This window comes from Callithrix jacchus, chromosome 12 (assembly GCF_049354715.1).
Source record: "Callithrix jacchus isolate 240 chromosome 12, calJac240_pri, whole genome shotgun sequence".
Taxonomy (NCBI): domain Eukaryota; kingdom Metazoa; phylum Chordata; class Mammalia; order Primates; family Cebidae; genus Callithrix; species Callithrix jacchus.
The window spans coordinates 4,163,887-4,191,265 of record NC_133513.1 but is presented as its reverse complement, the minus strand read 5'-3'; the positions used below and the strand labels follow the sequence as shown (position 1 = coordinate 4,191,265).

At 59.2% G+C, this 27,379-nt stretch overlaps 1 protein-coding gene across 2 annotated transcripts; it reads left to right on the top strand.

Annotated features, from left to right (window-relative positions):
• The first annotated feature begins 16 nt into the window (after positions 1-16).
• On the top strand, positions 17-26,026 carry KCTD5 (potassium channel tetramerization domain containing 5). Of its 2 annotated transcripts, XM_035266505.3 has the most exons (7): positions 17-295; positions 13,390-13,498; positions 15,359-15,450; positions 17,115-17,210; positions 19,558-19,683; positions 22,224-22,282; positions 24,295-26,026. In XM_035266505.3, the coding sequence occupies exons 1-6, from the start codon at positions 44-46 to the stop codon at positions 22,266-22,268; spliced, it is 720 nt and encodes a 239-aa protein (XP_035122396.1). In that variant the 5' UTR covers positions 17-43; the 3' UTR covers positions 22,269-22,282; positions 24,295-26,026. The 2 variants fall into 2 exon arrangements, with proteins under 2 accessions (XP_035122396.1, XP_035122397.1); XM_035266506.3 differs by lacking the exon at positions 22,224-22,282.
• Positions 26,027-27,379: the final 1,353 nt, after the last annotated feature.

Sequence of the window (27,379 nt, the reverse complement as noted above, 5' to 3'; positions counted from 1 at the left end):
ACGCTTCCGGTGGAGGGGAGCTGTGGCGGGGCTTGCTGGGATCATGGCGGAGAATCATTGCGAGCTCCTGCCGCCGGCTCGGGGCGGCCTCGGGGCGGGGCTGGGGGGCGGCCTGTGCCGCCGCTGCAGCGCGGGGCTAGGCGCCCTGGCCCAGCGCCCCGGCAGCGTGTCCAAGTGGGTCCGGCTCAACGTCGGCGGCACCTACTTCCTCACCACTCGGCAGACGCTGTGTCGGGACCCGAAATCCTTCCTGTACCGCTTGTGCCAGGCCGACCCCGACTTGGACTCGGACAAGGTGAGGGCCGCGCGGGCTGGCCGGGAGGGTCCGGGCCGTCCCGCATGCCGTGCTCAGCACGGAGGAGACCTCAGCGGGAGCGGGCGACTCTCCTCTCAAGGTAGCTTTGAGCCCCGGGCTACCTTGTCGCCAGCTCGTTCCCAGCTTCCCTCGACCCCCTAACCTGGGAGGGGAGGGCGAGGATGGCGCCCTGGCGTGCACCGCCTTCGAGGATCCTTAGTCGCTTCACCTTGGGGTGTCTCTTTCTAGCCCTCTCTGCTCTTCGGTGGAGGAGGCTCCCGGACCCCGGACTTTGCTGTGATTCTACTTTCTTTTTCTCACTGGGTTCTTTTGCCCAGGGTGTGTGAACGCCTTCTCTTCTCCGTGCCAGGGTACTTGCTGGCTCTGGAAGCAGAACCCCTGCGTTGGTTTGCCCTTTCACATTCTGGACGTTTGAATTAACGCTGGCGTGGGGGTTGACATGGGCGGCCCTTTTTTTTCCCAGTGACTTGCATTTAGAGAGTTGGCGCTCCATCCTTTCCATCCACAGCACGCAGCACCCACTCAGCACCTCTTAGAAGATGCGTCCGTAGTATATAGTATGATTTTCGAAGAGAATGTTGCTCATATAAAGGGTTGCTTTAGGGAAGCTCGTGAAGGGCCAGGTAGGGAATCTTTCAATCTGCTTTCTAATTGGCTTCGTTTTCCCACTGTCCTCGCAAAATGACCGGAATTTCCAGGTTGCTTTGCAGCTTGTCTTGCATCAAGCGAGATGATCATGCCGTCGTGCAGATGGTAATACAAACCGTTTTAATACCTTTACTTATCAAGAGTTGTGGAACTGGAATAGGACCTTGGGGGTTGTGCAGGACCGAAACGAAGAAAAATGCTTGTTTGAAGAAGTTGTTACGTATATTTATTCGGGGCAGTTCACAAGCCTTACACTAATTTTGCTGGGTCCTTCAGTGGAGCTTACATGATTGCACTTGGCTTTGTGCCTTGGCAGCCAACATTTTACCATGCATGAGGCTTCCCAGAAAGGTTCGGATCCCTCTTCAACTTTGAGAAGCCCGACTGAGAACGTTGTCAGCATGGCATGACCATGATCAGGAAATGAGAACTGTGGAATCACTGCTAAGCCAGCCTTGTGGGAAGAAATGAGGGTTTGAGATGCCAGCACTCTTGTCTCACCCCACAACTTCCAAGTGTTTCCATTGCTCGATTGCGCAAGCCCTCTACTCAGAGAATTGACCTCCCAGGAAATGACAGTCATCTCCAGGATAGAAGTAGGCTTTTGTTAGCTGTGATTTTTCCTTTTCTAAGTGTGGGTGTTTGTTTTACTGTTTGGGTTTTCTTTTGTCTTTTTTTTTTATCTTTTGAGATGGAGTTTCGCTCTTGTTGCCCAGGCTGGAGTGCAGTGGTGTGATAACAGCTCACCGCAACCTCCGCCTCCCAGGTTCAAGCAATTCTCCTGCCTCAGTCTCCCGAGTAGCTGGGATTACAGGCGTGTGCCACCATGCCCAGCTAATTTTGTATTTTTAGTAGAGACGGAGTTTCTCCATGTTAGTCAGGCTGCTCTCAGACTCCCGACCTCAGGTGATCCGCCTGCCTCGGCCTCCCAGAGCACTGGGATTCTAGGCGTGAGCCACCGAGCCCAGCCCTGGTTGTTTTGTTTTTGAATAGCAAAGCTTGGTGGTCACTCCCTTGGCTTTCTATTCAAGCATTCCTGTTTTGTATATTAGGTTAATTTTCAATTGCTCTTGTCCCCTGGGGTCATTGAGGCAATGGCAGGCTGGAGCACTTGATTCAGAGCTGATTAACTTTAGCACAGTTAAGGTGGTTCATCCTTTTATTTGACTGCTTCTTAAGGCTTGGTTAGGAATTATGTTTTACTGTAGGAATCAGTTCCTTGGGGTGTAATTGATCTTTCCGAACATGTGTGTATTGTACTTGCTCTTTTAATTGTCATCCCACGTAATCACATTTGATTTCCAAACTGTAGAACTCAAATGCAGAACGTGAAGGTAATAGAGCAGATACAGTCTGTCTCGTACAATAATTGGAGTAACTAAGGTTAGTTTTAGTCACAGACAATTTGCCAGAAGAGCAGTGCTAATTCATGTGAGTCGTGTTACCAAAGTGTTTGATCTCAAATGAGGAAATGTGTAAAATGCTTCATATCTTTGTTTCTCCTGTGGCTCTGATGAAAGAATGTCCCAGGAGATTCCTCCTAGATAATTAAATCCTGAGTGAGGAATCTGAGGAGGAGGGGAAGGGGTGTCAGGAGTGGGAGGCCATTAATCACATGATGGAAGATAAACAGGATGTTGATTCACCTGTGGAGATCTCCAAGCCGGGCCGGTGCGGTGGCTCAGGCCTGTAATCCTAGCACTTTGGGAGGCCAAGGCGGGCAGATCACAGGGTCAAGAGATTGAGACCAGCCTGGCCAGCACGATGAAACCGTCTCTACTAAAAATACAAAAATTAGCCAGGCATGGTGGTGCACACCTGTAGTCACAGCTGCTCGGGAGGCTGAGGCAGGAGAATTGCTTGAACCCAAGAAGCAGAGGTTCCAGTGAGCAGAGATCGAGCCACTGCACTCCTGCCTGGCGACAGATTGAGACGCCTCAAAAAAATCTTCAAGCCCTTACCTCAGAGTTCAGATTAATGAAAGAATATTCCTAGGGGTGGACTTAAGCATGGATGGAAGAGTTCCTGCCTGGCATTAGACTAGTGTGTAATGAGCACCTGGGCTTGCAGAATGTGGGGCTCGGGATAGGAGCTGGGTGGGGAGATTTAAGGGGGAAGAGTTCCCAAGAAACCACAGAAGCTTTGCGTGCCCGAGGGTTTGGGAGCGCACCCTGCTGAAGCACCCTGACTGGCAGGGAGGGAGCTCTTGACTGGTTGTTAGGGAGGATGTGAACGTGTGCACATAAGGGGGCTGACTTGACTGCCCTCTGGCCCCAATCTAAGCTTCAGGCCTGTGACTGCCTCAACCAAGTCTTCAGGGTCCAGCTTGGGACCCACCGCCTGCCATGCCCCATGCTTCCAAACCTTACCCTACTGTTCCAAGGGCCCTCTTGCTGCCAGGAAGTTCTCTTTCTAGACAGCCCGGTGTGAATTCTCGCTCCCCCCCCCCAGGACTTCCTCCAGCAGGACTGGCTGCGTTGTGCATTTCGGCATCTGCTCATCTGCTCTTCGGTCATGTTTCTCTTCCATGGTGTCCCTAAGGGGAGGCCAGGTGGAATACGGCTTCCCAGAGACTTTGCTTCGGTCTCTCGTGTTGCATGGTCCCTGGCCTGTAGGCGCTCTCGAAAACAAAGTCGGGTTTGTTGTTGCTGAGCCAGCCCCTGCTTTAGTGTGGGGATAACGCAGGAGTTCAGAGGAAACAGGAAATACTACTGCTTTACGGTTGGAAACCACTCAGGTTCAGGAGGATTTGAGGAGCTTCGGTTCCTGCAGAGGAGCCAGGCCTGGAGAAAATGGCATGTGAACTTTTGCCCTTTGAACAGGGCCGTTGTCCCGGTTTCAGGGTTGCAGATGTGGTGGCATCAGATGGGTCTCTGAGGGGCGGGGCAGTCAGGGTGGTGTTGGCAAGACCTGGAGGGTGGGAAGGCTATGAAAGGAATTTTACAGACAGGGCTAAGTGATGGGATGTGGGCAGGAGCTCTGTCTTTGAAGAGAAGTGGGATCACCTTGAGTAGGGATGGCAGATTACGTTCTGTGTAGCCAGCACTGATGAGAGCTGCAGTGGCCTCAGTGTGAGGCCGTGAGTGGGTGTCGGCGACGCTGGTGGACTTGGTTTCACGTTTCAGTAGGGGATCTGGCTCTGTCCACGAGTCATCTTCTGTTCTGGCCCTGAGTGATGGTGCCGCCGTGCTGGAGGCTCCCCACTCCCTCCCCACTGTGGCCGGTGCTGATCCTCAGCAGGTGCTCATTTGAAGCCCTTTAGATCTTAGGCCATGAGTCAGTGCCATAAATTCCTGAGAAACGGACTCACCTTTCGTGATAAAATGGAACATTTCTGATGGGTTCAAACCCTAGCTAGAAAGAATAAATGAAAAAAACGTTGAGCCTTTCTGGGAAGAGCTAGTTTCGGGCACCTGACATGGACCTGCGGTCTTTGGGCATTCTCGCCTGGATGTGTGTGGGTGGCTGGGGGGAAATGTCGCTGCAGGGTGGTTCCTCTTTCTGCCACTGCAGACCGTCCATCAGGGCCGTGGCTAGTCCCAGTTTAGAGCAGGAGTCAGAAAACTGGTCCACCTGCCAGTTTTTGCAAGTAAAGTTTTCCAGGAGTGCAGAGAGGTCCCTTTGCTCATGGACTGCATGTGGCCGTTTTCTCTATCTAAGGTCTGGGTGGAGTGAGGGCTGGCCCGGGGTCAGAGCGGAGAGCAGTGGCCATGGTGGGGGCACCTGCTGCCTGATCTCTCCCCGGCCTTGTCGTTAACCCCCAGACATCTCAGGGAGTCCTCTTCACACACTCATGGACGCTGTGGTTCTTTCAGCAGGTCCCCCTCCACGCCCCAAATCATCAGTCCCCAGGCATGGTCTTTAAGGTCCGGGGAAGGAGCTGCCTGCCTGGCGCCATGGGAGGGGTCCTTGTAGCAAAGGTACCGACAAGCCGTCTCTCTCCTGGGACATGCCTGCTCTTCCCGGGCCTCTCCCTGGCCTGCAGAGCCGTAGAACATTCTGGCCTGGGTTGAGTGTGACGGAGCATCTTCCTTGGACCTGGGGAGCCTGGGTTGGACTCTGCCCACCCGGGACCTGCCTTGTGACTTGGGATGATTTCCTGCCTGTCTGAGCTATAGTTTCTTCCTCTGCAAAGTAAGGGTGATGTACTTTCCTGAAGATGACGAATGTGGTGTCCCCACCCCATGCCTGGTGCTGGGTCAGTGCAGTAAGGAGAGGCTCTGCCAAGCAGGCTTCATTTCATGTCTGTACTTTTAAATTATTTATTTATTTATTTTTGAGGTGGAGTCTCTCTCTGTCGCCCAGGCTGGGGAGTGCAGTGGTGTGATCTCAGCTCACTGCAGCCTCCACCTCCTGGGTTAAGGGATTCTTCTCCCTCAGCCTCAGGAGGCTGGGATTACAGGCGCAAGTGTACTTTGCTTTTAGAAAGGGTATACCAAGAGTGCTTTTCCTCTGTCGCAGGAGCGCTTCTGTTAATGTTGACCTCTCTCCACACTCAGCTCTGTCAGCCTTGGGTGTGGCACTGCAGGCAGCGTATGTGGCCAGGAGCGGCCCGTCCCAGCAGTCCCACTGCTGCCACCCGGAGCTCTGGCTGACCCTAGCAGGTCAGGCCGCCAGAGGGCGAGTCTCCACCTCTGGGTGCTGGACCCTGTGCTGTGGGGAGGGCAGGGCTTCCTGGGCAGCCCCTGAGTTTTCTTGCAAGAAACCTCAGACCTTCTAGCCTGAAAAACTTAGCTGTGGCTCCCTACCACCTGCCTGTGTGTGTTGGGGTGGCCCTGTGGCCTCCAGAAAGCATCTGAGTGGGAGTGTGTGCCTGTGTCTCGCCCAGCACCATCCTGGTCCCGGTGGGATCTTGCTTCGGCAGCAGCTGGGCTTCCACGAACCTTAGCCTGCTTTGTGATTCAGGCTGGGGTGGCCACGGTTCTGGAGGTGACACTTGGATCAAGTTCCTGCTGCCAACAGGCCTTAGTGGTCTCTCAGGACAGCTCTGTGGGAGACAGGCACTGCTGGGTGCCGGGTGGTCCAAAGCAAGGAGGAGGGCTGGCCAGGGAGCAGAGGAGCCAGGGCCTGCCCTTCAGCTCCAGTCGAGAAGGGAGAACAGCACTGACTTGTCTACCCGACCATATGTGGGAGCAGGCGGACAGCGGGGTGGCAGCTCGGGACAGCTCAGGACCGCTGGCCGGGCGCTCGGGCGGTGCGTGAGGCCCTGGCTGCGGTGTCCTCCGGTGCTGTCCGCCAGCCAGCGTGGAGTGGAGGGTGCTGGAGCTGGGGGCTCGCAGACTCGGGCCTATGGACGCCTCACTGTGGCCTTCCGGGACCACCGTGTTGGGGTTTCCTCAGCCAGGGAGCCTGCATGGTGGCCCAGCCCCGTGGTTGCAGTCCCACCTGTGCCGGCTCCCAGTTGCTTTTCTGTTGCTTGTGGTTTTACGCTGGGCAGCGAGTTGTGGGGCCCGGATCTGTGGGGGTACATTTGCAGGTTTTCTGTAGCTGGAGTGTCCTGACGGAAGATGCCTCCTAGACGTTCGTGTTCACATGCGCGGATGGATGTCCCCTGGCCCCACCTTGCCCTCTGAATCTGGGTGCCTCGGACAAGCCTCCTTGGTGTCTGGCCTCTGTTTGCCCATTAGTAATTGGTGACGTCAAAGGCTTCTAATGGGCCAAGGGTATGACACAGCTGCATAAAATGGAGCAGAAGAGAGTAGAGGTGAAGGTTTGGGTGCGAATTTGAAACAGTCTCTTGAAGTGGATCATTTCACAGTAAAAGCTAAGTCTTTCTAATTAGGCTGACTGCGGATGCTGGTGCACACAGAATTCTATGCCTTCGCATTTACATTTCCGTTGGGGAATTTCACTGAGTTTACCCCCCAGATTGGCTCACGGCACCGCACCTTCTTGATTTCACTCCACTCTGGTGGCGCAGGTCTCCCAGCGCCGGGAGTGAGAGAGCCACAAGGGCCGGTCCTCTGCGCGGAGCTCCGGGAGCTGCAGGGTTATGTTCAGTTCGGAACCTGGAGTGAGAGCCTGCGGTCTACACCCGAATTCCTCACTGCCATTTTCTTTTTCTTTTTCGAGACACAAGTTTCCCTCTTGTCGCCCAGGCTGGAGTGCAGTGTACAATCTCAGCTCACTGCCACCTCCTACTCCCACATTCAAGCCATTCTCCTGCCTCAGCCTCCCTAGTAGCTGGGTTTACAAGCATGTGCCACCAAGCCCAGCTAATTTTTGTATTTTTAGTAGAGAAAGGGTTTTGCCATATTGGTTAGGCTGGTCTCAAACTCCTAACTTCATGATCCGCCCGCCTCAGCCTCCCAAAGTGCTGGGATTACAGGGGTGAGCCACTGTGCCTGGCCTTCACTGCCATTTTCAAGGCTACTCGTTACATTAGGGACATGTCCCTGGAGTGCTGGGGGACCCCCACGTTTCCCTGGTGCTCGGCTGGGCGACAGTATGGCCGGTGGAGAGCTGCAGCCGGAGTGTGACGAGATGAGCAGAGCGGCCAGGCTTGTTTGCAGACTTCTGGACACTGCTCTCCTGCCCAGTCATCTGGCCATGGCCGCCTGTGGGCTTGGGGAGTGGGCAGCAGTCAGCTCTGTGTGCGGGGCCTTCCTCCGTTCCTGGGACTGTGTGCCCTGCTCGGCACTGCCTCCCATGCGCTCCTCTCCGGGAGACAGCCTTGGCTCCTGCTCTTGGCGTGCGCCGTGCCCCTCTCTCCTCTGTGGTTTGGAATCCGCCCTGCCCAGCCTATGGCCAGTGGCTCTGGCTGAAGACTGCGGCCTCTGGAGATGGGTGGCTCAGCCCAGTCTGCTGGGCCCACTCAGTGCCAGCTTGGGCCCGGGCACAAGTAGGTCAGATGCCAATTTAGTGAGATGCGGGGAAGATGGGGAAATGACTTGTCAAGAAAACAGTCTTAATCGTGGCTCTTTTACAAACAAACACAGAATGCACCTTCCCGAGCTAGGAGTGCAGCCTGTGCCGGTAGTGTGAGCGCAGGAGGCCTGGGAAGTCGAGGAGGAAGAGCACCTCTGCGCCTGGCCCACAGCCTCTTGCTGACTTCCCGGTCGCCTGCCCTCACCCCAGTCTTACAGACGTGACCTCGCTGGCCGGGGCACCTTTCCATACGCTCATTGCAGGCACTTGGGCAGGCGCTGCTGGTGGCCTTGGGGGCACCACAAGGACCCTGCCTGGGTTGGCCCAGGCATTATTCTAAACCTCCCCGAGCTGACCTAGCTGCCTTTGCTTCCATGAGCCTAGGACTATATCGTGAATTTTGTGTGTTTTGTATTTCCCATTTTTTCACGCTCCATATCTTTTTATTGTTTCTGCATCAGGGTGGAGGCTACTGAGCCACTTTCCCCAACATCAGCAGTGAGCTGCCGAGGCCCTCACACCGGGGCTGGGCATTGTCAGCCAGGGCTGGTGCCGTGCATAGGCCCCACGCGTGAGGCCGACCTGGAGCACGCCGCTCACGTGAGCTGGAACAGGGAGGCCCTGCCTGTGTGCATGGAAGTGAGTCAGGCCACAGCGAGACCCGAACCCTGTTGGGATTTGGGGGTCCTGGTTTAAGATCCTGGCACTTTCTGTGGATGCAGGCATCTCCCATTGAAAGCGCTTGAACAGCGCAGTGGTGAGAGCAGTACCTCCACATGCCACCGCCTCCCCGCCCTGGCGCGGATGTCCCTGACTTTGCCCTCTGCCCAGACAGGGCCTGTTTCTTGAGGAAACCCACCCAGCTAGAAGGAACCCACGGGAAGAAATGGCTGGAGAGCTGTGAGGCCCGCCACAGAGAAGCGAGTTTTGGAATTTCTAGCCAAGCATGTAGCCTGCTGTTCATTCTTCAGCCTCTGCTGTCCTGCGGCTTAGCTGGGCTCTTGGATCTGGGTGGTCTCGGGGCAGGCTGAGCAGGGCTCTGCAGTGTCACTCTGGGAGAGGGCTGTGGGGGCAGCCGAAGGCCTGGCATGCCAACTCTGAGGAGCCTGGGCATGTCCTGCAGGGCCCAGAGGTCTTGGGTCCCAGAGAATTGAACCACATCAGAAGAGTATAGGGGTGGAGGCCCCATCTGACTCCCGCTCTCCTGGAGGCGGCTGGGGTGTTGGGAGTGTGGAGTGGCCGGCAGGCTCCAGAATGGCAGGTTCTTGGTAGACGCAGGTGGGGTTCTCTCTGCTCCCCTGCCCTGCAGCCTTGGCTCCCAGCAAGGTTGGCAACAAGCATCTGGACTCCTGGGCGTCTTCCAGGGGCTGCTCCTTTAAAGTCTGTTTTTTTTTGAGACGGAGTTTCACTGTTATTACCCGGACTGGAGTGCAATGGCACGATCTCGGCTCACCACAACCTCCGCCTCCTGGATTCAAGCAATTCTCCTCCCTCAGCCTCCCAGGTAGCTGGGATTACAGGCGCGCACCACCATGCCCAGCTAATTTTTGTATTTTTTAGTAGAGACGGGGTTTCACCTTGTTGACCAGGATGGTCTCGATCTCTTGACCTCGTGATCCACCCGCCTCGGCCTCCCAAAGTGCTGGGATGACAGGCGTGAGCCACTGCGCCCGGCCTAAAGTCTCCTCTTAACTGGATATAGGTGGGGTCCCCCTGGTGCCCAGCCTCCCCTGCCCTTGATGGCTGGGTATTTGGCACCCAGGCTGCTGGCCTCTGAGCACAGGGATGGGCTGGAGCCAGAGGCTGCAGGAAAGCACATCAGGAAGGTCCCTGGGGCTTGCGGTTCCCACACGGGTGCATCCGGGCTTCCTGGGCCCTCTGTGGGGAGCCTGGGCCCCAGGGACTGAGACGAGCTACATAGAGCCCAGCCACTGTGGCCTGAACTCTCACCCTCAAAAGGTGCCATGGCTCCAGCTAGGGAGCCTGGTCTTGGAAGCCCCATGTCCCCGTGTCTGGATGTACCCAACCCTGCTGTTATGGGATCTTTAGGGTGTCGCTTTTCTGGCCAGAGACCTCTGTGGCCGGCAGCACCTTTGCCCAAGTTCTTGTCCTGCGTCCAGGGAGAATGAGTAGCAGAGAAACGGAGGGTGAGCAGGAAGAAGAGAAGCTTTAACAGTGTTAGGACCGTGCAGAGACCACAGGGGCAGCTCTGCTCTGAAGGCAGGTCGGCTAGTTCAGTGTGTAGCTCTCAGCAGAGGAAGCCCCAGACTGGCTGGCTCCTCTCCGCCGGCCAGGTCCCTGCTGACTTCCTGGCTCTCAGCAGACAGGTAGCTTCTCTCCACAGCTGGTCTTCTATTTGCCTCTGTCCTCTTCATCCTCTGCCCTGCTCTGGCTGAGCGCAGGGCTCTTAGGGACCCCAGAGGGGAGGAAGTGCATGCTGATTGGTCCTTGGTAGGCCCAGAAAATGCACCACAAGTCCCCACTCTGGTCCGCCAGACTGGCAGCCGGCCTCTGCCTTCAAGCCCTCCCAGTCCTCCTCCCTGGGGAGTGCCCCCTTCTGCCCAGGGACCTGTCTGCCTCCTGCTGCTGTTCATGACGCCTGGGCTTGGTCCCGATTTTGCTCCCAGATTGGAGCAGGCACCAATAGGAAGAAGCCAGGCCATGGGAGCAGGTGCCTCTGAGCCTGCAAGGGCAGAGGGGTCTTCCTGGGCCCCCAAGAGTGCAGGGATTCCTGAGGCTGTGGTTTGGGCCGCTGCAGTTGTGCCGAGGGAGGGAGTGGGGGCTCCTGCCTGCTCCATGGAGTGGGAGGGAGCCCAGGCAGCCCCACACAGAGCCTCCTCCCAAGGCCTAGGAGCCTGGCACCCTCAGTGGGGTGGGTGCAGTGGCTATGCCGCTGGCCAGGTCCCTGAAGTGGGTGCCACTCCCACTATCCACCACAGGCCCCTGAAGCATGGCCCCAGCTCTGCATCGGAGCCCCTCTCTGCCCAACTGCTCCCCTGCTGTGCTGACTGTGATTTGGGAATCGGGGTCTGTTTGCCTCCTCTCTGTTCCCTCCCTGCAGAGGCAGGTGTGATGGCAGCAGCTGCACCAGTTGGCCTGCTGCTGGCATCACTGCTTGGGGCCAGGTGTGGCCAGACTGAGGTCAGGGGTTCCTTCAAGGCATCAGCCACAAAAGCTGCCTCCTAAAGGGGCTGGTTAATGGAAAAGATGGATTGGCCAAGACAAGGCCTCGGCCTGCTCCAGCCTGCCCATCTTGAGGTGAGCCCAGTGCCCTGCCAGCTCCTCGGACCTGCCCTTGTTCCTCTGTCCTGCCATGCGGTTTCCACCGATGGCCACCTGGCATGTTTCCTTCTGCTCTTGCACCGGCCCAGGGCCCGAGAAGTACGAGGCAGATTGACCTGGCCTAGAGGTCACGGCCTAGCACCCAGGTCCTGCCACAGGGTGGGGGCCCTGGTGCTTGTGGCAGCCCTGAGCTAAATGAGCTGCTCTTGCCCCCATTTTGCTCATAGAGAAAGTGAGGCCTCAGGTGGCCAGGCCTGGAGGCCTCCCTGGCTAAGAGGGGGCTCTCTGGGGTTGTCCTGGGCAGAGGCGAGCCGCCACCCTATCTGATCTCTCCCGACCTCCTGCCAGCGGTTTGTCGAGGTAGCAGTGAGCCATGAATAATTCCCAAGTTGGCGGTGTGCGGATGTCACGCGGCCAGCGCTCACTCTACATGGTAGGGGCGGGGAGGAACCCTGGACTGGGGTGGCAGCACTGGCTGCCTCGCCAGACTTGGGCCCTTTTGTGGGACACAGTGTCCCTTTTTCACCAGGTAGGCAGGACCCCCTGGTGTGCTCTTCCTGGGAGCTGGCCCTGTGGCCCTGGCCCTTACTTGAGAGCTGTGGAGTCTGCAGGGGTGGGGAGCCTGGGGCTGGCTCTGGCTGGGGTGTCCTGGGGGAGGGTGGGGAAGAGGAGATGGAGTCAAGTCTGTGTGGGGTTGGGGGTCACCCTGGGGGGAAGTAAGGGGGCCACTGTGGCTCCAGGTCCAGCGCCCCTGAGCCCGGAGCTCTGATTGATTTTATCTCAGCCACAAAGCTCAGTTTAGCCCCTGATCTAAGAAGAGCAGGTTTTCACGGCTTTGCAGTGGTGGACTTTGGGACAGATCTCTGGATAGCACTAAGTTTTACCACCCAAATGGCAGGATTTGTCCATGGATGAAAACAGGGTCCTAGCACGGCCCCATGCTTTGTGGCAGAGACGCCTTCGGCCTCCCTGTGTCTCTGAGCCTGGCGTTCCCGTGGCCAGCACCAGCCCAGGGCCCCATAGGAGCTGCCTTCTGGTGAGGGCTGCGCCTGCTCCGCCTCGGCGTGGGATTGCTTCTCTCTCTAGCGCTTGGCCCTAGGCCTTTTCGGGGAGGCTGCACAGTGTTTCTCGAGGGAGCCCTCAGCTCCCTGCCCTTCAGGGTGCCCTCAGGCACCAGCCCCTGTGGGAGTGGCTGGCAAGTGGGAGCAGGACCCCTGAAGGTGTTTGGGTGAAGGCAGGAGCTGCCCCAGCAGGAGCCACACAGGAAGGTCTGAGTCCCTGTGGAAGCCGGGCTGTGCCAGCTTCGTGTCCCCCGATCAGATGTGTCGCCCACAAGCAGGCCTCGGTCCAGATGAGATGACAGAAACCGCCTCCTCTGTCTCCCCCACAGGGGCTGCCTGGGGCATCTTAGTGCCTGTTCTGTGCTCACACCCAGGCCACTGGGCCTTGTGCTTTGTGGAAGGGGCCTCAAGGTGTGATGTGTGGGGCACCCCAGGCCCCAGAGGGTGTCTGCCCACACTGAGGTGGCCGTGGTGGTGTCAGGGGCAGTGCCTCTTAGGGGCCTTGCTACCAAGTGTGTGAGGACACCTTCCGAGGGGTCTGTTTTGTAGACAACTTGGCCTCTGTGAGCACTCAGCAAGGGCAAGGGCCCTATGTTTGAATCATGGTCGTGGGGAAAGCCCGGGATGCTGCTGGGTGCCATCGCCATGGGCCTCCACCCGCCTCCCTGGCTCGGGGCCTGCTGAGCAGCCACTCCTGCTGGAGGGTGACCTCTCCACCCCTCGCAGGAAGCCCCAGTCACTCCCAGTCCTGGATGTCGGCCGGGGAGGGCCTGGTCACAAGGAGGGCAGGCCCAGGCTGGCGGCCATCGGGCGTCCTTCAGTGGCTGATCCCTAGACCCCTGCCCTGCCCATGAGGGCATCCCGGGGAGAGGATCTGGGTGAGGTTTCGTGTGTGTTTTTCCAGAGGTCTTGGAGTTGTGAGGACAGAGATCCCAGGCACAGTGGCCTCACCTTGGAGACACAGAGCCAGGCCGTCTCCATACGGAGAGACTTGGACTCCTCTTAGACCCGGGGTGGTAGCTGGTCAGGGTCAGGCTGTAGGCAGCAGGATGTGGCCGCACCGTTGGGTTCCCTGAGTTGCCACAGGCTCAAGTCTGTTGGAGAGAGGCCTGGGGCCCCTGCTGCCCCTGAGACCCCTGATGTGGCCAGGCCTCAGTGGACCTGCAGGGTCCGTGGGCTTTCCACGGAGGACTCACCATGCTCTGCTCCCTTTAGGATGAAACCGGTGCCTATTTAATCGACAGAGACCCCACCTATTTTGGGCCCGTGCTGAACTACCTGAGACATGGCAAGCTGGTGATTAACAAAGACCTCGCGGAGGAAGGTAAGCTGACTTCTGAGCATGGGTGTCTCGGCTTTGGGGGCAAAGGCCTGACCAAGGGGCCAAGGGCTCCACTTAAGATGCATTCGCCACCAGCCTGGGCCCCCATGGAGGAGCAGGCCCTGCACTCCAAAGCTGGGGTCTCTCGCTCCCTCGGCCGACCTTTCCCAGGGGCCACAGGCCGCAGCACAGCTGCTGGGCAGGGAGGTGTGAGGACCACTGTGGCCGTGGAGTCCTCCCTGGCTGCAGCACCTTGGACGACTGCCTGTCTCCAGGCTCTGGCTGGTGACACAGGCCTCGAGGGGCTTCTCCCTGCTGTGACCGAGGTGGTCTGAGCGGGTGTGTGAGGGACATGCCCACTAACGCCCATGGTGTGCCTCAGGGCCCTGGCGCCCTGGCCCACTCTCCCTCAAGGACAGCCCAAGGGTGGTGAGTGTCTCTGTGCCATCACCTGGACAGTGCCTGCCGCTGCCGGCTGCCGTGATACATTCCGAGTGGTCGTGGTGCAGGGACGGCGCCACATGCGTTGGGCCCAGGCTGGCCTGCCTGTGTGTTGCAGTGCTGGCTTGGCTCAGAGGAGCCTGAGGCTGCACTCCGAAGGCTGAGGGTCTTTGGGCAGCTGTGTGCAGGCATGGGCCTGCTTCCCTGAGCCCATGTGGGCACATGAGTCTGGTCTCGGTTCTTGCTGATTCTCACTCCGTTGTTTTCTCTAGGCCCACGGGCCTTGGTGTCTGCCTGCCTCCGAATTCACACAGGGCTGTGGCCCAGCCTTTCCCTGCCCCTGCTCTGAGGCTGTGACCCATGCTGCCCACTTGTGTCCTCTGGCTGGGAATGTCTTTCACACGCTCTCTCGCGCCACCTGGGCTGCCCTTGGAGCCCCTCGAGTCCAGGTTTCGATTTATCTTAGTCTGTCCCCAGTGGGATTGGCTCAGAAACAGGTGCTAGACACAGACCAAGGAAGGGCCTGCCACCCAGGCTCACTGGCCCCCCTCTAACTAGCCCCAGACGCAGCCGGTCTTAAGGCTGGAAGCCCAGCACTCGAGCGTCCGCTGGAGTGAGCAGCCCTCAGGCCACACCCTCAGTGCTGGAGCAGGGGGCTGTGCAGGGTCCATGTGGGGGCAGGAAGCCTGTGACACTGAGCCCCTTGACTCTGTCCCGCGTGGCCCTGTCCCCTGCAGCTCTGTCCCATGTAGGTCGCTGGGTGATTTCCTGAGCTGCCATGTCCCACGTGTGGGTTTCTCTGGGGTCCTGGAGGAATGAAGACGGCCTGTGGATTCTGCTCTTTAAAGTTCTTCAGGGGGATTTGCAGTCCCTAAATATGGCACATTACAGATGGCAGTGTTTGGGAAGAGCTGGAAGTGACCCTCTGCCAGCCACAGTCTTCCCTTTCAATGGGGTAAACTGAGGTGCCACGTGGCTCACACACATGTACAAGGCCACAGGCCTGAGCCCCACACGGCCCCCCACCCAGTGGTGTGGCCATGAGCAGGTTCGCAGCAGGAAGCGTCAGCCTCCAGGCTTAGAGGGAAAATGCCAGCCCCAAACCCCGGCATGCCATGGCCTCAGTGTAGACGTGCGCTGAGCTTGTGGAACCAGGGGTGCCGTACCCAGGTGACCACCTGAGGTTACTCGAGGCTGTCTGGGGTGACCTGTTCGAGAGGTGTTTAGTCCACGCACCGGCGCTCTCACCACGGCTCCTCCACTCGTAATCCTGGGAGCCCCACTGGGCCATTGCGTCTGTGGGAAGCCTGTTAGGGTGGGGCCTGAGCGGCTCCCGCTGGGCAGGGGCAGGGGCGGCCGTGAAGTGTGGATTCTTTGGTTTAGTTTGGCCTGGTAAAGACAAGTTATTTTTGTTTATTGCAGGAGTGTTGGAGGAAGCAGAATTTTATAATATCACCTCATTAATAAAACTTGTAAAGGACAAAATTAGAGAACGAGACAGCAAAACATCACAGGTGAGCCAAGTGACTGATGCTGGAAGCTTCCATGGCCTGGTGTGGAGGCGCGGCTCCCCCTCAATTCCCTGAGCCACCTCCCACATGAGGCCTGTGGACTGGGGCTCTCCCACCCTGAGACTGTTGTCCTCTGTCACCGCCCTGCAGCCCGCCAGCTCTAGCTACCAGCCTCTCCCCAGGGTCCCTTGGAGGGCCCCATGAGGGAGGGGAGGACATCCAGTAGGGAGCAGAGGGTGTCAAGGGCCGAGGCCAGCATGGCAGGAGGGAGACAGCAGAGGGGGCTGTGTGCTTCTGCGTGGGTGTCAGAAGGACCTTGGCTTCTTTGGGAAGAGAGGGTGGGTCCCACGGGCAGGCCCCTCAGAGCCAGCGCAGCCCCTCTGCATCCCAGGGAGCCCGGGTGGTTGGAGTGGGCTGGGCCTTCTGGGCCTTGGGCGTCACTCCTGTCCCTGAGAGCTGAGCCCACCCCCCAGCTCAGCTCCCTCCGAAAGGCACTGGGAGCGGGCGTGGGCCACACCGCGGGTGCAGCTCCATTAGAAGCAGCTAGGTCCACTTAGAGCCCCAGACCCTGTGCTCCTATCCTGGCTGCTCAGGGCCGCTGGCCACCTAGCAACTTGCCTAGTCCCCCATCCTGCTGCAGCTCCCTTGGCGCCACTCAGGGATCTGGAGGGACTCCTTGTCTGTGGGGCAGGAGTTGTGTCCTGCGCCCCTGGCCACCTTGTCCAGTCTGCCTCCTTCCCTGTTGTGCGACCCGGGCTGCGTGGAAACTCCCTGCCCCAGTCTCCCCACCCGTGTGACCCAGGTGGGCAGGGATACGACACAGGTGCAGAGTTTTTGCAGTCCAGGCTTGCAGTGACACACAGTAGCATCTTACCGCCTTGCAGAAGAAAGCAGTCAGGCATGTGGCCTCAAGACCACGGTGTGCCTTTGTCACTCATGCATCCCTGGCCTGAGTCACCACCTTAAAGTCAAGGATCCAAGACCCATGAACCCCTTCTCCTCACTGCTGTGTGTCCGTCCAGCCCTGTCTGCAGCCTCCATAATCACTGTGTCCTTCGGAACGACTGTGTCTGGGACGTGGGCCCGCCCTGCCCCCTGGGGAGCAGCTCCATGCAGGTGGGCGGGCTGGTGTCTCACCATCACTCCAGCTGCATGGAGGGCACAGCGAGCGTGCCAGGCAGGTGGGGCATGAGGAGGTGGATGGAGTTCTGGAAGCGGCTCAGCCTTGGGGAGGCCGGAGTCCAGGCTGCTGCGCGGCTTCAGGAGCCTTTTTCTTGTAGCCGGAGCGAGCTTTGTCTGGTGCTGGTTCCCAGAGCCCTGCCTGCCCGAGCCTTTCCCCGCCCAGCAATTCAGGGCTGCGTGGTTCCTGCGTACAGAGCAGATATGGACGCTCTCGCGTCGTCATGTCGAGCCACAGGTGCTCTCGGGATTTCAGGAACATGACTCATTTTATTTTGGAACTTAGAAATAGAAATATTTTTGGAGGCGAACGAGGAAGCAGAAAACAGCAGCTGTTCGGGCCTCGTGTTTTGCTTTTGTGGATGTGCTTAGGGTTGCGTTGGGCCGCTAGCCCTGCACTGAGAACTGGAGGGTGGACCTCAGCTCCCCGGGTCGCCGGGGCTGGACACAGGCAGCAGCGGGACTTGTGTGGCCCGTTGTTTTTGCAGGTGCCCGTGAAGCATGTGTACCGCGTGCTTCAGTGCCAGGAGGAGGAGCTCACACAGATGGTGTCCACCATGTCAGACGGCTGGAAGTTTGAGCAGGTGAGGCCCCTGCCAGGCTGACGGCAGCCACGCTGCAGCTGGACTTTTACTCACACTGGCTTAGGGCTCAGTGCCCCTGGAAATGTGGGCTTCGCTGCTGGTGTCCTTCTGCAGTTCTGGGGGTGCTCACGACAGTGTCCTGTGTCCTGTTCCCACTGGAAGAGCCATGGGAGTTTGGGCGGGGTGGGCAGAGGTGTCTCAGGCCCTGCCCCACACCCTCCCCTCCTCCCCGGCCTGCCGTTTGCAGCCCTTCTCACTCAGCCTCTTCTTCCCACACTGCACTTTCTGTGTATCACCTGGCACCTCTGTGTGTCGGGGGGATTGGCGTCCCCAGAGCCTCGTGGCCGGCCTACCACCCAACGCAGCCCCGTCCCCTGCAGCTCACTCCAGTGGAACAGATGGATGCTCTGACGCCCTTCTCAAGCTGCCTCCCCTTCCTGTCTTCGCAGGAAGGCACTGCCAGGTCCCTGTTGCCTTCTCACTCTGGTTTGGCTGAGCTACGGCATGTGGGGCTGAGGGATCTGTGCAGGGCTCGCCTTCTCCGGCAGCTTCCATAGGAGCCACTGTGCTGTGGCACTGTGGCCTGTCGTCGTTGGGGACCTCAGGACATGTGAGGATGACCTCTGACTGGGGGCCCATGCCCACGATCTGGGTGCCACTGTTCCTACTGTTGCTGATGCTAGGCAGACAGGGTGGGGACAGTGACAGTGTCCTCTGTCACTTGCTTCTGTCTAGGGCAGGTTCTGTCCATGGCCCCGTGGCCCTCCAAGGCTGTGGGAGGGACAGGCTCAGCTAGTGTCCCTTTCCTTTGAGTCTTTCAAAATAATATAACACATTGTAGGGTACTTGGAGCGCCCCTTAAAATGTCACTAAAGACATTTGCGTCCCACCATCCATGCTGGCCCCCCAGGCTTGGTGACTGGGTGTTTGTGCTGATGGAGCAGCTCGCTGGCCCGGGCTGCCCTGCACTGGGGGCCACATCTTTCTCATGCTCTGACCGCATCAGAATCGTGCCAGAGCCTCACACAGGAACGGAAATCGCTCCTGCCCAGCGAGCCCCACCTCCCAGTTGTCCCTTGGTGGGGCTGGGTACCTGGGAAGCCATGTCATCAGTTCGGGGACCGAGAACACCTGTGCTCTTCTGCCACTACCTTGTGACTTTCCTAGCTGGGAGGGAGCGAGATCTCCTGCCCGTGGTGGTCACCTGCCCCTCCCCGGGGCAGCTCAGATCTTTGTCCTCAGTGCTTCTGGGTGGAGCTGGTGTCCTCCCCCTTCCTTATGACCCACATGACAGACTTCATCCCTCCTGGTTCATGTAGAGAAGCCGCTGGGCTGACCAGCTGCCCTGGCTGTGGGCGGGACCCTGGGGGGTCCTGGGAGGTGGCCAGACCGGACCCAGGGTCTCCAGTGGTCATTGGGACTGCGAGCAAGGCTTGAAAGTGGCCGACGTGCCTGTCAGGATGCAGGGGCTCAGTGGCCGTGGCCGTGAGTGCTCCCAAGTGGGTACTCCTAGCTGCTTGGCCCCATGCCAGCACCTCTGTGGCTGCCTCACTGGGCTGGGTCCACTGTCAGCAGCCACACAGGAACAGCAGGTAGCCCCAGGCCCCCTTCCTGGCCATTGGTCCGACCATGCAGGTCATAGGTAGGGAGGCCAAAGTGTGAGCACCAACCAGCTGCTTTTTGGCTCGGTCATTTGCTGCTGGCCTGCTTACCATGATTTGCATATTGCCTTTTAATTTTCCCTTCAATAGCACAGAAGTGCCCTGTGGCCTGGGGTAGCCACCCATGGGTCAGATGCCTCGCCAGAGAGGGGTCGGCCCTGGGCCTGCATGGCCTGGCCTGCCTGGTGACACAGAGGGAGGCAGGTTAGAGTGGCCTGAGGTGTGCCCAGCCGGCTGCAGCAGACCCACCCTGGCTGAACTCCGGACAGCACAGCTCCTCGGCGGCTTTTGGTCCTGTCAGCCAAGTCCCCTGCTCTTCCCTCCAGGTTTTCAGAGCTGCCCTCCACTCCCCTCCCGCTGCCCCTCTCCCTCCGACCCAGCTCAGGGACCCTTCTGCGTTCCCTCTCCATTGGCAGCGGCCCCTGTTTGCCCGTCTAGAAGTGCCAAGGAAAGCCTGGTGTCCCCGCAGAGGAGGACCTGGCTTGTGCCCCGCCCCGGTGTGGGTGCCGTTGTGTGTGCTCATGCGGGTGTTCCAGGAAGTGGTTTTCCATTGGTTTCCTCAAGTGTCGGCGGTCTTCTCTGTGGCTTTTGCGGTGGCAGGCGCGTCCTGAGCCTGGATGTGTCAGCTGGGCCACGTCCCTCTCAGGCCTCACTGGGCTGCATCTCGGGCTGTGTCTCCCTTGCAGCTGGTCAGCATCGGCTCCTCTTACAACTATGGGAATGAAGACCAAGCGGAGTTCCTCTGCGTGGTGTCCAAGGAGCTGCACAACACCCCGTACGGTACAGCCAGCGAGCCCAGCGAGAAGGCCAAGGTCAGTGCTGGGGCGGCCTGGCGGATGGGGAAGGTTCCTGCCCTCTCTCAGCTTCCTCTGTTCCTGCCGTTTTCATCAAGCCCCTGTCTCCGCCCCTGGTGACCTTGCTGACTTTTCGGAGGCATGGTCTTCCGTGGGACGAGGCCTCTAGACCCAGGCTCCCAGTAAGCCCCTGCGGGAATGCCACTGAGGGCTGTGTCTCAGGGGACCCAGAGTCCTATGTTCCCAGGGCACAGCCTCTGGTGTGTGAGGACTTGGGACATTGTGGCCTGGCTGTCATGGTGGGTGTCTGGGCCCATCCCTGAGTTCAGGGATGTGGGGGTCCGGCTGTTGTGTGGTGGGAGTCTGAGCCATTCCTGAGTGCCAGGTGGGCCCCCTGGCTCAGCCAGTGCCGGCCCTGGGATTCTCAGGCTGCACAGAGTGGGGCCCTGTGTGGCACCCAGCCTGGCAGCACCGGCATAGACTCTGCGGGGGCTCAGGCCCGTCTATTTTCTGAGGGCTGGGCAGCTGGGGTGAAATACAGGGATCCCTGCCTTGTTTACTTTTAGAATGGCCCCATGGCCCTGCCCACGGGTGACCCATTCTGGTGGCATTTTCTCTGGGTATGTTCTAAAGGTTGAGGCTCCAAGATGGACAGATGCATCCATGTGAGCAGATTCCAGCCTTGGCCTGGGCCAGCTCTACCTGGCAGGACTCCCAGACCCCAGAGCCACGTGGTGGCTGGAGAGCCCTTGGTGGCCTGCTCTCTGGGAACTCCTGGGGTCTGCATGGGTCTGGGAGAGCCTGGATGGTGGGGCCAGCTCTGTGGGCAGCCAGCCTGGGGTGTGAGCCCTGGGCTCACCAGTGACCCTGGTGAAGGCTCAGTGTTTTGGCAAAGGGTATTCTGAGTGGATGCCATCAGAGGCCAGAACCAGAAGGCTTTTAACCAGTGGGATTATACCAGGGACACCTGAAAAACCGCAGACTCTTGGCCAGGGGCCTTTGGCCAGCCACCAGCAGCCCAGGACTGTACCGGTGAGCCTCTCTGGGTCGGGCTTTGGAGGTATACCCTTGGGAACAGGGGCAGGACCACGAAGCATGTCTCCCGGAGGCCTGCGGCCTGGTCACAGCAGCCTCCCCACCACGGGCGACTGTCCTGGCTTCCTCGTGGGCTGCCCGTTGCATTCTTGCTATGGGCAGAGGTCAGTCCTGCTCCTGCCTCGAGGCTGGGGCAGTGTAGGCTGGGCAGGCTTGGTTCGCGACAGCAGGGCTGGAAGCTGGGGTTCCACCACCAGGCCTGGGGATGCTCTTTCATTTGAGTCTGGGGCCTAGGAGGCGACCCCTGGCTCCCTGAGCCCCAGCTCCGTCAAGAGGAGGGACTTCTCTCCTTGGGGCAATCGTGGGGCCCTTTTCTAAATGGTTTTATTTTTAGACATTTTTTATTTCTGAGCTGAGTTTTCATAACCAAGCTCCCCAGGGGTCCTACCCCTCAGGTGGCTTGGCAGCTGCAAAAAGGACATGCTCTGTGCTGTGAGGAAGCTCCACGCATGACCCCAGATCCCTTTGCAGTTGAGAATATGACCCTATTTCATTTTCCAAAAATACCTGCTCTGAAGTGGGGCAGCCGCGGCGGCTTCTTGATGGGGGTGTTGCAGCAGCGCCCAGGAGCAGAGCTAGGCCAGGGCCTCAGAAAGCCGTGAGGAACTGGGGGAGCCAGAGCTGGAGGACCGTGATGGGGGCACCTGAGGGTGGTCGGGCTGAGCGAGGCAGCATGGTCTGCAGGCCCTCGTCCCCAGTGTCCCTGCAGTGTGTATGGCCTGGCGCTGCTGGGTACCCATCCCCCGCTTCAATCAGCTATGGTGGGAGCAAGGGGTCGCACCTGTTGCAGGTGAAGGCAGTCCACACATGAGCACACCTGCTTTCCACACCAGCCCCTCAGAAACTTGCTAGAAGGACTTGCACAGCTCACCAAAAGCTCTTAGACGTGGGGCCACCATTTATTCCCAAGGAACAGAGAGAGATGGGCTCAGATCAGCCAGGGAAAGTGACTGGGCAGAGGTCAGGGTCTCCCCTGGAGTCGGGGAGTGCCCTTGAGGCTGAGGAGGGGGTTCCCGAGTGCTTCTGGGGCTCCAACCCATAGCCACACTCGATGGGTGGATCCACCAGCTGTCCCCGTGGCTGATCCCAGTCTTACTCCTCGGACGCGGGGCCCCACCCTCTCTCCCAGAGCACTGGGGTCAATGCAGTGGGGTTCATGTAGCCCCGGGCAGCAGGCAGTGCTGCCTGCCAGGAGTGGGGCCAGAGGCCAGGCGCCTCTGGACAGGGTTCAGCCCCTCAGCAAGCACTGGGACAGAGCCAGCCCAGATTGCGAAACAAGGCTGCCTCACACAGGGGAGTCCGCACCTCTGAGAAGTGTCGGAGCCCCTGAGCCTGTGTGTTCCCTCATGGCGTGGCCTCACCGGAGGGTCACCGGCCATGGGGGGCCTGGGCCCAGGGCGCGCACCCGCCCACACCATCCTGACAGCCTGTCTTCTCCCCCGCTGCACGCTGCACGCTGCCAGAGTGACGACGAGGACGAGGGGCACCCAGGGAGTGGCTCAGATTAAGTGTGAATGTCATGGTGAGCTCCGTGGCCTCCTTGACCCTGTGGCCCTAGCTGACCCTTGACGCAGACCCTCCCTGTGTGTCTGTCCCTGCCTGTAGTTGACGAGAGCCCTCCACACTCCCGCTGTAGACCCACAGTAGCACTCCTGTGGGGATGGGGCTGTGCCTGTGGGGCAGGCGCCCAGGGGCAGTGTTGTGGTGTTTGTGGGGATGAGTGGAGGGCACCGGTGTCAGGCCAGGCTGTGGATGTCAGTGGGCGTGAACACAGGAGTTTCTCCTGGGGGGTGGGCAGGGAGTGCCACTCCCACTGCCAGCCCTAGTGGGTGACCTTGTCTGGCTCAGGACACAGGCTCAGCGCCAAGGGGTCATGACCAGTACAGCAGACAGCAGACCCCAATCTCAGCTGCCAAAGCCCGAAACATCCCTGCTGTGCTGAGGCCTCCCAGGCCAGCCATGCCCTGCAAGCCCCTTGGCCACCCGGGCTGCCTGTTGGCGTGCTTGGCCATGGGTTGCAGCCCTGAGGGCCCCTGATTGGTGTCTGCGGAAGATGGCCCAGGGCGAGAGTGTGTCCAGAGGACATGGGTCTCGCCCCAGGCTCCGTGTGTCATAGCCAGTGCTGCCCCCGGCCTCAGGGTGAAAGACAGCACTTCAACTGCAGTTCTCTGGAGGGGCTCCTGCCATCGTCGGGAGGGAGCTGTCGGGCTCCTGGGCACTCGGGATGCCACGCTGCTCCCGGCCTGTCTGCTGCACTGCTGTTTTACACGGGGCTGGTGAGAGCTCAGGGCTCAGCACATCACCAGGAGGGCCAAATGGTCTCCCCGCGTCACTTCCACATCCCAGTAAGCTTGGGAATCACCCTGGTCCAGGGAGGGTTGTGCTGCCCTGGCACAGCAGGACGGGCTCCTTCTGAGGTGCAGGAGACTGAGTGGGAGCCTCGAGTTGAGAGTAACTCAGGGTACTGAGCGTCGGGGGCACCCGCCTGGGAACGGGAGAGCTGTTGGGGATGGAGTGTCGGGCTCAGGGGACATGGCCTCCGAGAGCCTTGGAAGAAGCCTGCAGTGGCAAGTACCCCTTACCACCGCCCACTTTCTGGTCAGTGCAGCATAGCAGTGACCTCTGCAAGGCTGTGCCCAGCCAGGGCTTGGGTGCTGCTGCCCCATGGGGTGTTTCTCGGCCCTCACGTGATGCCTGGAGACAGCTGTGGGCTGCACACAGTGAGGCTGGTCTGGTTCCCTCTGCCTGGTCCCTGGGGCTGTCTGAGCCTGTCTTCAGAGAGACCCAGGCCTTGAGGAGCTGGCAGCCCAACTTGGGGGAAGCCTCAGCGGGTTCCTGGATGGCTGGTGAGGGAAGTGGGGAGGGTGCCCTGAGGAGGAGCTTTGAGGGGGTCAGAGGGTGGGGAGGGCAGGGGGCCAAGGGCCAGTGGGCTCTGCAGAGCTAACGTGGTCCGGATGAGGAGGGGATGCCCACAGTGTGATCTGCACTTAGGGTAGGGCCTCTGAGGGCTGGTGTGTGTTCCATGGGGCAACCGGGTAGGGCCAGCGCACGAGGTGGGCTGGCCAGGCCAAGGTGTAGGGCCGAGGGCTTGGGTGAGGAGCATCCCCAAAAGGATCCAGGCGTCGGGGTAGGGGCTGCAGTGGGAATAGGAAATGGAGGGGTCTCTGAATTGGGGAGCAGGGACTGCTGAGGGACCCCAGGGCCGAGTAGTACTTCACGTCTGAGGCCCAGGACTGAGCAGGCTAAGAGGCTCAACAGTTAGCACCTGTCAGGTGGGCCTGGGAGGAGCCACTGGGCACAGTGAGTGCTCTCTGTGTGGGGCCTGGAGATGCGCCGGCCGCCCCAGTGTGTAGGTCCTGGGCCTGCCGGCTGAGTCCCCAAGACCCTGGCCAGTAGTGTTTGGTTCCCCAGTGCAGGGACCCTTCGAGTTGACTCTGGGCCTGTGGGCTCTGTTCTCTGGAGCAGGCGCCTGCTCAGGGCCACCTCCCCGATCCAGGGCCTGAGTCCTCATTTTCTGCCTGTGGTGTTTTTCAGATTTTGCAAGAACGAGGTTCAAGGATGTGAGGGGCACAGTAATGACAGCTGAAGAAATGATTTACTTTTTCCCAAGAAGCAATGAACCGCCATGTCCAGGAAGCTTGGCTGTGAGAAGAAACCTGCTTTTGATCATTTTTCTAGAGATCTGGGTGTGAATCCTTTTTTGCCTCTGAGGTGGGTGGTGAGAGACGGCCCAGCTGTCCGAAGCCAGACGTCCCCAAGTAGGGGGAGCGCAGCGGCTGGGTGGGCGCTGCCTCTGGTGGGGGCCTCGCTCTGTTTTTTTCAAGTGCCATGTGGGACTGAGGCAGACGCTCCCGGTCAGGTCAGCCTGCTCGATCCTGAAGATCGTGTGAAGGAAGCGTTCTTGGTGCTACACACAGTCTGGAAAAGCAGCCTGAGCTTCACAGGCAGGCAGCGGCCGCAGCCTCGTCGGGGTCCAGTGCGTCGTGGCCTCTGGTCTGGCTGCCAGGCCCCAGTCTCAGTCAGGGAGTCTGCTCTGCCTCCCAGGTGGGACCGCTGGTTTCTCAGCCTCGCAGAGCTCCTGACAAAGGCGGCTGCTTCGTCGTCACTGCTTCCCGGCACATTCCGAGGCCGGGCCTCCTTCCGACACTGGCCCTGACCCTGCCCAACCAAGCCCGGGATAGTCAAGGCTTCTCAATTTGTATTTTCCAGGCGAGAGAACTTTGTGCCCCTTTTCCGTGTGGATAGACTCCCCAGTGTTTCTACTCTGGAAACGCCCACAGGGTTTGCTGCGTGGAGACGGATCTGTTCCACCCGTTAGCGTGAGGCGGCGGTGTCGCCTCAGCCTCCCACCGCAGGCTCACGGGGAGCTGGTGCCCGTCAGTGCCTTGTAGCGCCTGGCATAGAGGTTGGGCTGGAGGCCCGTCTGCTGGCTTCTGGAGCTGAAGGTCTGGGTCACGGTGAAAACCCGGGATGTTTACAGAGCATCACAAACGCCTCTCCCTGGCCGCTCTCACTTTCTTGTAACTATGCAGCCTTCCCTCTTTCTGGGACGTTTGGGACTCCACTCGACCTGCACGGGCTCTGCCCGCCATGACTTGGGAGCTGCTGGGATTCCTTTAGAAACTGCTGCCCGCATGCTTTGAAAACAGACCTGTCTCAGCTGGCTGTCGGGACCTATCAGAGTCTGGGGACCTGGCGTGCAGGACGGGCTCCAAGCGCTTTGCTTCTGGAACTCTGGCTTCCCAAGGGGCGCTGTGCAGACCACCTGCCAGCTGCCGGCGTGCAGGTCAGAGGCGCTGACACTGTCTTGCCAGTGCTTCCGGAGACTTCCTGCCTAGGCCTCATCCTCTTTGCCAGTCACCCGATTAACCAGTTCTCCAGCATTAGGACTTACCTCCTCCTTTGTAAGGTCTCTCGTATGTTAAATGTTTGGCTTAAACGGTTTATAAAAGCCTTTCTAGAGGGCAGACGTAGCCACGGCCGACTCTGTCCTCCCCAGCAGAGCCCGGGAGGAAGGCGGCCATGGGGGTCCTGGGCGTCCTCTCTGGGGGGCCGCTGGCCTCTTAGTGTGTTTCATTTTTGACCTTGACATAGTAGATAGGCTTGTGGTTTTTTTAATTTAAAGATATTAAGACTTAATTCACTAAAATTTATTCTAAGGGGATATTTATACTTTTATACTTTTTTAGGTATTGTATTTTATCAGCTTACAGTTTAATGCCTAAGTTTCCCCTGGAAATAGCAAATAAAATTGTGTATTTATGAATCAACGTAGCAGCTGTTAATGGTCTTAAGATGCAAAGAAATGCCACCCCAAGTGCCGCTTGGACCAAGGCACTGCCCTCCATGCCGCACGTCCCCACTGGCCGGCGCGGCCCACACAGGGCTCTGCCTCTCAGTCGGTTGCTGGGGTGGAGCCAGGCCATCCATGTGACTGTCCACAGGGTGTTGGCCGGGCCACCGGATCAGGGCTGCACACCCATCCCTGCGTCCCACTGGCCCTGGGCGCCTCAGCTGCCTCCTGCAGATATCACACCCCATCCCAGGGGACCAGAGACCGTGTACAAGGACATTTTTTTTTTTTTAAGAGGCAAGGGTCTTGCTATGTTACCCAGGCTGGCCTTGAACTGCTGGGCTCAAGCAATCCTTCCTCAGCCTCTGGAGCAGCTGGGATGGCAAGTGTGAGCCGTTGCGACCTGCTCAAGTGATGCGTTTTGAAAGTCCTGATACTTCAAGTCAGCGTCCACCTCTCTTCCCTCTCTTCCCTCCCTTCAGCGGGAGATTCCTGAGAAGGTCCGGGGTTCCCGGCACCCCCTCCCCAGTGCTGTGACTCCTCGTGGTGGCTGTTCTGAGAAGGCTTGGTGGCTGAACTCCCTTCCCCGACAGGGAGATTCCCATTCAGTGTCCCCCAGGGCCTGAGGTCACGGAGCCTCAGTCTGTAGTGGCCTTGCCCATCCTGTTTCCAGGTGTGTGGCCGGCCCAGTCTGACCCTGGGGCCCTGTGAGGACTGTCGTGGGTGACTGGGCTTCTGGGCTTCTGGGTGCCCAGTATGAGGCCAGGTACAGGGACTGGAGTGGAGGAGGGACCCAGATTCTGCTCCAAGGGGTCTTCCTACCCCCCCTACTTTCACCAGCAGCGTGGCTAGGCATCAAGGCCTAGGCATTGTGGGCTATTGGGAGAGGCCTCAGCATGGCAGGTGCCCCAGCCAAAGCCCAGAGCAGCTCTCCCATCCTGACAAAAGGCTGGGAAGGAGACAGGTCGTGCAGTTTGGGTCCTATAGCCAGGGACGCTCGGGGCTGCTCGGACTGCTGGGCGAGGAGGGAGCCTTACTCCTCCTCAGACGTCGGGCCCCAGCACAGCCTGCCCACTGCGGGAGGCCAGGGCCCAGCCCTGTAGCTCCAGGAAGCTGGCTTGAAGGGTGAAGAGGAGGTAGGGGTGGGGCACATGCAAATGCCACCCGTGAGTGCCCGGCCCCCGGGCCTCCTGCAGAGCCCATGACTGGAGCCCTCAAGGGGCTGGCACCACCCTCCTTGGTGCCCCTGAATTTATTGGTGTTCACTCTGCAGGGGCTTCTAACACCTTCCGTCCTCCCAGAGCTGGTGGCAGTGGCCGGCTGGGG